Here is a 12971-nt window from a genome sequence, read left to right on the forward strand (position 1 = left end):
ATATGTAATGCTTAGATGGATTTTAACAATCTCACTTCCTCTAGTTTTCAGAATAGACTTTCTACGAATCTAAACACAAAGTGTACACAACGTATTTCTTTACTAACTACTTTTGTCGGGGATCCCTGGGTGGCGCAGCGGTTTGGCGCCTGCCTTTGGCCCAGGGCGCGATCCTGGAGACCCAGGATCGAATCCCACATCGGGCTCTCGGTGCATGGAGCCTGCTTCTCCCTCTGCCTGTGTCTCTGCCTCTCTCTCTCTCTCTGTGTGTGACTATCATAAATAAATAAAAATTAAAAAAAAATTAAAAAAAAAAAAAACTAACTACTTTTGTCATACTCTGGCATTAGGTAAAATTTCTAATGACAGTAACATATACTGGGTCAAAAAAGTACTTTATCTTAGATAGCTTAAGCAGAAGTTGAGATAATGTGCCTTGGAAAAATGCCTTAAAGTTACTCAGAAAGAAGAATAATGATGAAGATACTGATGTTGAAGACTACTGAGTCTGAATGAAGTTGGCTTCTGAATATAAGAGGAGGCAAAAGCCCCATTTCTAAGTTATTTTGTGTGATATATTTAGAATGATATATTTAGATTTAGTGTAAATATATTTAGAATGATATATTTAGATTTAGTGTAAATCTTTAAACTAATGAAGAAAATATTTTAAGTGCATTCAACTATTTTACCCACATTCATCCAGGTTTCAAGTTCACCAAACTTGGAACTTCTCATTGGGAAAAGGAAGGATTACCCCATATACAAGCATAGCGCAAGCCTCTGCAATAGAGACGTAATATACCATTTAATCATAAAACTCCAAAATTTTTCAATGATGATGATTAAGAGTTAAATTACTCAACACCTAATACTTCTTTGCCTGTGTTACCTTACAGACTTATTTAATGGAAAGCTGCCTTTTGTTGTGCCAGAAAGAAAGTTCTTAAGGACATAGGGTGTGAAGGGACTCCCAAGGCAAATTCTGGACAGTTTAGACACTGAAATAATTAATTTCTGTAGTGAACTATAAATTATTGTAGTGGGAAGAAGAAAAATTCAGGAGTCTATACCAATAATAAGTAGATCAATAAGCAAAAGAGAAGGGAAATCTTTGATTTACCTCAGAATGCCAAAGGCTAACTGCCAAGTCTAGAGAAAACAGAGGAGATGGAAAACTGTAATTTTGCATTCCTCATAGTAAAGATTGGATCAGACAAGAATAAGAATTATGAATGAATGTTAACTCAAGAAGAAAATTTTGATGAGAAACAAGATATTTGCATGTATCTCCCCCACAAACTGCTTACCAGTTGCAAAGGAGGGGAAAAAAAAAAGGAATTACAGTGAAAAAATCAGACATTTTGACAATCAAATTTTGGCAATCAAAATTAACATCACCAGTGAGGGACAGATGGATATCAGGTACCTCCAAATGTGATGCACTGTAAAGGAAACATCACCTATGCAGCAATAAATAACCTGATCTAATCAGATAGTAATTAGATAAACCCGAAATTAGCAATGCTATATTAAAAAGAGAAAAAATAGATGTATTCTTCAAAAATGTTCACGTCATAAGAGACATAGAAAGGCTGTGGAAATGTTCCCAGATTAAAGAAAGCCAAAGACATATGTCAACTAAATGCAATATTTGACCCTGGTCGGAATCCTGACATGGAGAGGAAAAAGATGCTACTGAGTTAACAGACAAAATTAGAGACAAATGGTAGGTTAGACAAAAAGTATCACATGAATGCTAAATTTACGGAAGTTGCTACATATAATGTGGTTATATAAGATATATCCCTACTCTCATTTTTGGAAAATACACATTTTTATTTTAGATTTTATTTATCTGAGAGAGAGAGAGAGAATGTGCATGTGCAAATGCATGCATGAGCAGGGGGAGCGGCAGAGGGAGAGGGAAAGCAGACTCCCCACTGAGCAGGGAGGACAACACAGGGCTGGATCCCAAGACCCCAGATTCATGACCTGAGCCAAAGGCAGAACTTAAGCCATCCAGACTCATCCAGAAATACACATTTCTTAAGAAAATATATAGGAATAAAAGGCCATGATGTATGTAACTTAATCGAATTGCTCAGAAAAACAATTATGTGAGTGTATGCAGGTAATTAAGTAGGTAGGTAGAGAAAGATTGAGAGACTGAGGAAGTGGGTGCAAAGCAAGTGGGGTAAAATGTTCCCAAAAGGGGATTCTGAATAGAGTACACAGGTGTTCTCTGCACGAATTCTTAAGTATGAAACTGTAAACTTCCAAATAAAAAGATTCAAACATTGCTATACCTACTGCTAACAAAAACAAAAATTCTCGTTATTTTATAATAATATATTCAAAAATCAAAAACACTTTTAATTTTCAGTTGTTTTTCATGAATTTTATGATTCAATTATTTTTATACCACTAGGAAAGAAAAAAAGATGACAACTATAGGACAGAATTATATAGCAGAATTTTTCCTGTTATCTGGATAACCCAAGGACAGAAACAAAGCAAAGCTAAATTTCTGACATTCTAAGGAACATTCTAAAGAGATAATTGGAGGCCAGAAACCTTCTCCTAGACTTACAAGGGACAGAGGTAGCCATGATGCCATCAGCCAGCACCTCAACTGGCCCCCACCTTAATCCTAGTCTACAGAATTGGTGGGGGTGGCGGGGGGGATGTAGTGGTCATAGTCTACAGCAGTCTTCATGAAGAGGCTTTTCTTTCTCTTATGATTATCACCAATTGCTCCCACTTCTTAAAGCCAAGTGAATAGTCATTTGTTTTTATTTCTGACTTTTTGCCACCATAAAAAGGGCTGTAATAAATAACCTTAAAAACATGTTCCTACATAGTGGTACTTTTATTTTCAACAGGACAGACTGCCCTGAATGGGACTGATACAACAATTACAGGTGGATTTTTAAATTTTATAGATGTTTCCAGATTATTTTTCAAAAAGGATGTACACACACTTTAACCATTTCCCCAAATCCCCGAAAATAACATCTACGTGTTATTTTTGCTACTCTGATATCTTACTGCTACCTTAATTATATTTCCCTGTCTATTCATGAATCGGGACATCTTTACACGTGTATGTTTGTTAGCCATGTAAAGAGATTTCCTGTATTTGTCGATTCATACTCTTGGTTGTTTTCCTCTTTTTTTCTGCAAATTGTTAAGAAATTTATGTATATTATAGTTATTAACCTTTCATCTATCATTTACAGTACAAATACTTTTTCTAGAATTATCATTTGTTATTCTTTGTTTTCAGTATCTTTTGTCCTACAAGATTTTTGGTCTTATATAACCAAATATTAACATAAATACATAAATGCACACACATGTATGTGCATATATGTGTATGTGTACTTATATATTTAAAAGATATGTATCTATCTATTTTAAGCCCCTGAGATCCCAGTAACTAAATGTACTTTTTAATGATCAAAGATGATTAAGAATTTAAGGTATTTGTCCTACACATGAATAAGGGACAGCAAAAGAATAAGGGACGTAACTAAACAGGGGTGAAGCAGTTATTACTGCGGGGGAGATTCATATTTATTTCCCTCATCAATTGAGATTTTTTTCATGAACCAGTTATATCTAACTTATTTAAAGTGGATAGAGCATTATGATTCTCATTTTCATTTTTAAATGGAGAAACAAGTATGGTGAAAAGCCACAGTGATTAATACACAGAGATTCAATAGCATAGCTCTTGAAACACAATAGCAATGTTAATATGAGTTTTTGGTAGCATGTAGGAGCAAGCTGCTTACCTTTCAATAGCTAATTCTTTGTTAGAAAGTTGCTGCACTGTAATCACAACCTTCTTCTCTATTCCTTGTTTTAATTTGAAATAAAATTTATCTCTATCCTTAGGCACAGGACTGAAATATGCAAAAACAACAGAAATTATCAGTACAATAACACAATGAAATAATCTACTCCAAGGTTAGAATCTACTCTGAAGTTCAAAGGAGACAACATCCTTATTCTTAAGATGCTCTAAACTGTCATCTTGCCAGAGCAGCTTACTACAAATTTTATAGTCAGCAAATCAGTCATTAATTTTTAAATTGGATTTATAGGGGCCTTATACTTTATCTCTAACAAAGTTAAAACCAAGAATCTTTAAATGATATAATTTCAATTTTAGATTTTAAATTTAACAAATTTAAGAATGTAACTTATTTAGTTACTTTGTAAGACTCACTTCTGATTTAGCAGGTTGTGTGGTCTTAAGAGCCTTTAACATGCTGAAACTCAAGGCAAAACAAAGTTTGCAGAGCTGACTTTAAAAATCTACTGTTTAAGATAACTGTAACATACTCAAGTAAACTTAAATAAAAGATGGACAAAGAGATATGGATCAGGGACAATTTCAATTCTAGCCTAGGCCAGATTGACTATTCTTAAGAATTCATTAAGACAATAAATGTCTAAAATATAGGTTGTCTTATCTGAAAAGAAAAAATACCTTGAAGAACTTATCTAAGACCCAACGTCTATATCCACACACACACAAAAAAACCTCAACAAAATATATATCTAACAGTTACTGCTAGAATTAAAGGCCCGTAAGTGATCATTAAAGAGCATAACTGTGCCCTATAATCTATTTGTGAACAGAAGAAAAACATTCTAAATATATGAGGAAAATGATTAAATGATGATCAAACCACCCAACATGCTATTTGTAATTAAAAATGATTTTGAGGGCAGCCCTGGTGGTGCAGCGGTTTAGCGCCACCTGCAGCCAAGGGAGTGATCCTGGAGACCCTGGATCGAGTCCCATGTCAGGCTCTCTGCGTGGAGCCTGCTTCTCCCTCTGCCTGTGTCTCTGCCTCTCTCTCTCTCTCTCTCTCTCTCTCTCTCTCTCTCTCTCTGCATCTCTATAAATAAATAAAATCTTTTAAAAAAATGATTTTGATTAAGAACATTTTAATGGAAAAGTTCTTATATATTAAAGTTAAAAGAAAAAATTATGTATATACAAGTATATAAAAATACCCCTTAGAAATAAACAAAGGGGGATGCCTGGGTGGCTAAGTGGTTGAGCATCTGCCTTTGGCTCAGGGCATGATCCCCGAGTCCTGGGATCAAGTCCCACATCAGGCTCCCCAGAGGCAGCCTGTCTCTCTCTCCTTCGCTCATGAATAAATAAAATCTTAAAAAATGATAAATAAACTTGGGACGCCTGGGTGGCTCAGCAGTTGAGCATCTGCCTTCAGCTCAGGGCATGACCATGGAGTTCCAGAATGAGGTCCCACTCAGGCTCCCTGCATGGAGCCTGCTCCTCCCTCTGCCTGTGTCTCTGCCTCTTTCTGTATCTCTCATGAATAAATGTGTAAAAATCATTAAAAAAAGAAAAGAAATAAACAAAGGGAAAAAATCAAATATTAAAAATGATTGTGAATGACAAAACTCTACCTTTTCTGTTTTTATTATTTTACATTTTCCTATAATATCATTATTCTAGTAACACTAAGAAAATCATTTACACAAAATATCTGAAAGCATGAGAATAATGAAATATATTCATTCATCTGCCAACTATTCCTTTATCATTTTAAAGCTGTATACCAACATTGTATAGCTTCTGGAAGTGTTATATTAACCAATATTATATTTCAACATAATACCAATTTTTATTATTCACAAATAACCTCACCTAAAGTTTCCTTTTCCATCATCTTCTTTTACCTCCAAGGAGACACTGAAGGTAAACACGTCACTGTCAGGGGTAGGAATAACTGAGTCTTTAACATCAGACACTTGCCTGGAAGAACGTTTGAATGCTGTACAGAAACTATATAAAATTCTGCTTACCTAAAAGAATAAAAATGGAAATACCATTAGGCAAAGGTTTTAACTGCATTTTGATTCTCTCTCTCCTAATTATTGAACCTAACCTTCTATGGTCACAATTTACTTTGGCAAATATAGACTAAGCATACATTTATATATTTATGTTTACACATATTATATAATGGCATTTCATATATATTTTTGGCCTTTATATAAGCTTATATTTATGTATTTGTTTATATATTATACATAATATGTAACATTTTATATACAGTTTGCTTCTTTCAACTCTAGCATTTAAACATGTCAATAAAGATGTTTAACAAAAAAAAAAGATGTTTAATTGAAGTTCACAAAAAAGCTATATTTATTTATAGATGTTTAGGCCTTCAAATATACCATATTGCAATGAATGAATCCTAAGATAACTATCAGAATGGTGCTGGCATCTAAAACTTCCCAAAAGACACAAACAACGTGTTAGCCTAAGTCCTCAATTTCTCTTTTCACTTTCCTCAGCTTCAGAAGGCTAGAGAGGCACAGAATAATATAAATAATAGTTTTAGCAATAAGCTAATATGGTAACATGGTTTAAAGAGATTGGAGTGTTGTTATTTAATGTTGCTGTGGTAAATGGTTGCAGGATTCCCTGCAGGATTCCCAGCTTCAATAAAATAAATAGAAATGACCGATTTATTTTATTAGTGTTAGGCCACCCTGGTGACTTAAATATATAAAAATATATAAAAAAAAAAATATATATATATATATCAATGGTATACTCTTTCCCTAAAGAGGAGAAGAACTCTAAAGAAGTACTAAAAGCAGTATCACACCATCTCAAAATTCTAAGCTCGAAGCATAAAAGAACAATGAAACCAAGATGAAATAAGAATTTAACAAATGTCATAACCTCACATTGGGAGATTACAAGAGACTTCTCTAAATATGAACAAATCCTTCCCTTTAGATAATGTGAATTCAAATTACTCATCAAATTATTTTAGTTGAAGACAAATATTTTGTTATCTGACTGAAATGACCAGTCTCATCAAGAGAATTTCTTAGAGCATATGGTCTTTCCTCATTTCCAAATATTCTTTTTCTCCTATACGGTCCATTGCATTAAAAAATAAGTGGTCCTCAAACTTCCAACAGCCACAATTATATCTATTAATCAATGATTACTCTAAACCACCTTTCCATTGCCAATTTATCTTTAGCTGACTTATACTTTTGACTGTGTAAGACTGCTGCCTGCCAGCCTGAAATTCACGTCCAGCAGTAGTATCATTTGTACCACAGTGCTTGTAAAATTTTTTAAATATTCTAATGTGTTACCTAATTATAATTTTACATAAATGAGTAAAAATGACAAAAGCAACAAAGGACTGATATAAATAAGAACTGCAAGCCTCGGGTAGCCCTGGTGGCGCAGCGGTTTAGCACCGCCTGCAGCCCGGGATGTGATCCTGGGGACCCGGGATCGAGTCCCACATCCTGGAGACCCGGGATCGAGTCCCACATCAGGCTCCCTGCATGGAGCCTGCTTCTCCCTCTGCCTGTGTCTCTGCCTCTCTCTCGCTCTCTCTGAATGAGTAAGTAAATAAATCTTTAAAAAAATAAATAAAATAAAATAAAATAAAATAAAAAATAAACTTAAAAAAAAAGAACTGCAAGCCTCAAATCTTACACAATTAAGATGATGAATTCACACATTCATTCAATAAATATTTTCTGAGTGCCCTCAGTATATTTAGTATCATTCTAGGTGCTAGGGATACACTGCTTACATTCTAGCACATGTGAGTTGAATGCGCTTCAGGTGGGTAAAGAAGGAATCATTATGTAAGCCAAAAGCAGAAATATAGCCTCAGATGGATATTTATATGATTTAGCTCAATAATTTAAGTGTCAGAGAAGAAAACAGAAGCAAAGAACAAACTAAAAACAAGTCACTGAAGAGTATGACTCAAGGTTAAGTTTAAATAGGAACTTTAAACTACTTTTAGTTGAGTACTCCCCACTTCCTAACCTCAAATAAAATGTGAAGTCTATTGTTTACATTTTACACATTGACCTTCAGCTCATTTAAGAAAATATTATATGTAAATATAGGGAAATAAACCTCAACCATATTTATTTTTTTCTCCTCTCCCATATCTTCTTCTAACTATTTCATTTTCTTTATCAGAGTTATCAGCAAGTCTGTCACACCAGACCACACCAAAAAGTCAAAGAACTTGATAAATTCTAAAGTAGATGGCGAGGCTCAAGAATTTCTCTTTAAAAAGGTTTTTAAGTATATGGGGCTGAGCCAGAGTAGTAGAGAATGTTAGGGGGAAAATCAGATTACACTTTTCTCTTTTTGGAGGTAGGACACAACAGTTTATTAATAGCAATCAAACTGCATTTAATCCTGACCATGTCTTTTACAAGTTGCTACTTCCAACAACAAGGTTAAAATCATTTGTGAATTCTAGAGTTTAAGAATAGCTGGAATGGTGATCCAAGGATTGGTAAGGTATCTTCAGGAACAATGATCAGCAATGTCTATAGTTATTGAAACAAATTGGGTAACCAATTACACAATGAAAAGAATATTCAAAATATACACCATAGTAAACATTTCTATACATGCCACACTATTAAACATACACATACACACACACAAATAATCTAGAATAGGCATAAGTTTTTGCAAAAGGGGAAGCTTCACTGGCCAATAATATGGTATAATTTTTCCCCAGAAAGCTATATCTATAGAAAGTACTAGTTAAACACAGAAGTAACTGTTAGGGTTGTTGATTCTGAAGGCAGGGTGTGGGAGAGCACATGGAGATAAATGGAAAGGACATATACCAAAATCTTAACTCTAGTGGAATTTTGGGTAACTTCTCTTTCTTCTTTATTTCAGTATTTCCCACATTCTCAAATACATATTACACGTAAATACTCCAAAACAATGCCATTAAGCAAAAAGGTATTTATTTAAATGACATAGCCGATTTTTCCAAGATAAGGCCTTGTGGTGAAAGATAACTGACTCTTTTAAAAATACCATATGTTAAGAAAACGTTCACCCAAGAAATACAGAAAAATTCTATAAAAGACACCCTGAAAAGAGGTGTTAATTTTTTAGCAAATTATTCAAATATTACTCACTGAAAGGAGGTTTAAAAAAAAGAGGCATATCATACAAGAAACTTTTTTTTTTAAGATTTATTTATTTGAGAGAGAGAGACCATGGGGCAGAGGGGGTATAGAGCAAGAAAAACTCAAGCAGACTCCCTGTTGAGTGCAGAGCTCCACACAAGGCTCAAGGCTAAGACCCTGAGATCATGTTAAAACATACAAACAACAAACATCAACTCTGTTTTGAGGAAACTGATTACAGTGAATTAATAAATTCTAAAACAGAGTCAACTAAGCCTTTTAAAAATATCTTTACAGTTTTGTACAATGTATCCATAAAGATGCAACAATGATATGAGTCTCACTGGCTTTTTTCACTATGCTTTCTGATATTTTGTTTTGTCTGCAATTCTTCAGCAGAAACACAGTACATCACTTTCCCTGAACAAAATAATTGGCATCAAGATACCTCAGGTTGGATTCCCTAACTCTTGCGCCATAGGTAATCAAGATCCACACCCAACAGAGTCCTACAGATGAATCTCCAGGATCTACCAAGTCAAATGTATTGTGGAAATACCTAAAGCCTTATGCCACAGGTTCCACAGAGCTATGATCTTCACTGGCTTCCCCCTAACACTACTGGTACATGCTGCTTTTGGGATTTTATGGTAAAATAAGAGAATAACAGTGATAGTTGGTTATGGCAGCCATGCTGCTACTCCTGCTTGAGAAGACAAGATATCTTCTTGCTTTTAACTGACAAACTTCTTCAGACCTCATCCAGGGACTCTGCAAACAATGGGAAAAAAAATAAGTTAGTGACATTGCTGCATAATAAGTATTTAGGCAATTAAGAATGTCTGTCACTTTCCTGAACTATCTTTGCCAATTGTTTGTGCCTATCAAGAGGGACCCAAAAACTAAGGACTAAAGTTGTGCCTTCACCACAAAACAAGAAACCTAGGAACCAGATAACAAGACAACCAGTAAATGCTATTAAAGACTTCAGAGTAATTAAAAGGAGTATTATTTTTTGAGGGGAAAGAGGAAGGTGTTAGATATCTTCTGTGTAAGTCATGGGTAAAAACCAAAGGTGGCTGGAATGTAAACTATATGAACGATAAATACCTTTATAAAACATAATGAAAACAAAATCCACATTTGCTTTTTATAATATTTAAGCAACAGGAAAATTATTACTGAAAATTATATGGGTATTCAGAGACTTCCATTTGAAACGCTCTATTGTCTATTCTCTTAGCTTTGGGATAAACAAAGGGTAACCATACAATTTATCAGCCAAACCAGAACCCTTCTGAAAATAAGAAGGAGTGCTACTAATAATATACCTGGACAATATACATAAACTAGAACTGCCCCAGGCAGAGGAGATCACTAATCAAAATAAATATTATCTATATCATGGAGTTTTTACGAATGTCAAGGAAATGTTTAGCATTCTAAATGCGCCTGGCATTTATACTGTATTATTTTTTCATTTAGCAATGTCTCTCATAATAAAGTTTAATGACAAATGTCATGTATTTCTCCTTCAAATAATGAATTTTGCCACCAATACCCCATAATGGAACGTTTTTTAAAATGTACTCTAAGAAAATTAAATAATACATGGACATCACTTTCTCATAACCTGCAATGTACCAAATATCCTCTCTAGAAATACAATTAATACTATTTAATACCATATCTCTAGAAATACAATTAATACTATTTAATACCATATCCAAAACGGTCAGGCTAAGAATTCTCCCGCAGCTTTGTTCACTGCTTACCCACTGTTACAGCTCTCAAAAATGATATGCAGTTACCCCACCCGTAAATAAGAGAATGCTATAATTCAAAAAGAGAGTTTCATACCATCACAATTATGAAAAATGCTTGCAAGCCAGGTCCCTTTCAATTTCCTTCTGCAGCAGCGTTTCTACCTCTCCAAGCAGCAGGTTCTTCAAGTCTTCAAACTTCATTTCCTTGCTGTTAAGCACCAATTACCCACAAACCACAAGTGTGTTAAATACTGCCAACATGAAATGCCAGGACTCTACCCTCTGCTTTCTCACTTCTGTAGTGAAGTTGTAAGGATCAGAAATGGACCCCTTCATTCACAAACACACACATATTCTTTCAACATATTTATATTCACTGCCTCCTAGTGCCAGGCACTTATACTCATTCACTCTCCCATCACACCTTTGACCAGGCAGACAGTATATACATAAAAATGTAAATGTTGGTATGAAATAGATTCACAAGTATTTTTAAAAAACAAAAACAAACCTGAACTTCTTATACAGGCACTGGTCCTTGCTCCTATGGCTACAATCTAAATTATGTGTCCATCCATGTTCATTTTAGTATAAATAAAGTCACCAGGGCATAAGAACTGACATATCCCTCATGCTTAGTATCAAACACACAGAAATACATATTTCTGTGAGTTCCCATGTTGTGGCCAGAAATAAACTCTTAGAAGTCCTAATAATACAACGGTTTATTTATGTTTCATGGTAAACAGAAAATAAGATAGCTGCTTTTAGCATTTCCTAATGACAAATTTATATTTCCAAAAGCAAAAAGCCCTGAGATTTGCCCACCCCAGACATTTATTAATGCCTTTAAAATGGTTGTAAGCACTAACATTCTAAAAGTACAACCTAATTACACTTGAAACTAATATGATGCTGCATGTTAACTATATTGGATTTTTTTAAGTTTTTGTATTTATTTAGTTTCTACACCCACCATGGGCTTGAACCTATAACCCAGAGATCAAGAGCTGTACACTCTATGGACTGAGCTAGCCAGGCGCCCTAATTATACTGGGATTTTTTTTTAAGTGCAACCTATTTTTAATTTGGAGAGAATCCAACAACTACAGAGAAGAAGGCAATTTCTCCATGTAACTGACAATTTCTCCATGTATTCTAACTACTTCTCCAGTCTCAGAATAAACCACCAGTTAATAATTACTAAGAGGAACTTAACTAGCATTTTCAAAGAATTACAAGTTGATACCTCTGTTTATAGGTGAGATCTGTATTTTTAATTAGGCCAGTTCCATAGAGCAAAAGTCATCCTCCGAGTGAATGAACATAACAAATAATCAGTGAAAACCACAGAGATGTATGAAACAATCTTAGTTCAACATCTAAATGAAAGCAATACGTAGCAATCAGTCCAGCAGAAAAACACGTTTTGTTATAGATGCTTTTTTAAAAGTCACATGTACCAATCAACTTGGTTAAAATAACAAAAGCAGCCCTTCTAAGCCTAAGCAAGTACCACCATGGTAGGTGAGGAGGAGAGCTCATCCAGGAGGATTTTTCTGTTACATCTGTTAAGCTGAGACTGTCCTACCTATGATACCACTTTAATACAGTTACCAGATTTAGCTTTCCACATTTAGTTCTATGCCATTACAAAATATTAACTTTCTCTTTAGAAATTTCCAAATTTATGTAATAGAAGATATGATGATACATACTAATTTATAGGACAGTGAGACTAGGGTTCAAAAATATTACCCTACTTCATCTTGATAGCAAATTGCTATAGTATATTATACTTACAGCCTCTTTAATTTCACAGGAGAAAACATGTATCTGAAATTCTTCTGAACCATGGGAACTCTCTGTAAATGCAAAGCAATTGCTCTCTGTTGTCCCATCATGTCCACGTGCACAGAATAACACCTTATAGATCGGAAAAGAAGCTAACTCCACATTGTTGGATTGGTCTATAATTCTACAGAACAGTGATGAAAAATAAGATAAAATATTAACTATCAAAGAACAAAAACAGTTTTACTATACTAATGACATATAAACATAATTATCTTAAAAATCACAAAAATAAACTAGTTATAAGAATGTATTAAAATAATCATACTGATACGGCAGTCGAAAAAAAAACAGAATTCAATCTTAACTGAAGAACATAAAAAAATAATAATCATACTGTGCTAAATTTGTATACATATGAAT

At 34.2% G+C, this 12971-nt stretch overlaps 1 protein-coding gene across 7 annotated transcripts in view; it reads right to left on the minus strand.

The window, feature by feature from the left end:
• Nucleotides 1-12971, minus strand: part of RABGAP1L (RAB GTPase activating protein 1 like) — a 729489-nt gene that overhangs the window by 644286 nt on the left and 72232 nt on the right. For 5 of the 7 annotated variants that reach the window (XM_049112263.1, XM_025430245.3, XM_035718827.2 and 2 more), the window contains 3 exons: nt 12558-12732; nt 5696-5853; nt 3801-3911 (listed from right to left, as the gene is read on the minus strand). In XM_049112263.1, the coding sequence (XP_048968220.1) occupies nt 3801-3911; nt 5696-5853; nt 12558-12732 (444 nt within the window). Of the gene's footprint in view, nt 1-3800; nt 3912-5695; nt 5854-12557; nt 12733-12971 lie in introns of those variants that run through there. The other 2 variants (XM_049112262.1, XM_049112264.1) reach the window with 2 other exon arrangements.

The sequence above is a fragment of the Canis lupus genome, chromosome 7 (genome assembly GCF_003254725.2).
Source record: "Canis lupus dingo isolate Sandy chromosome 7, ASM325472v2, whole genome shotgun sequence".
Taxonomy (NCBI): domain Eukaryota; kingdom Metazoa; phylum Chordata; class Mammalia; order Carnivora; family Canidae; genus Canis; species Canis lupus.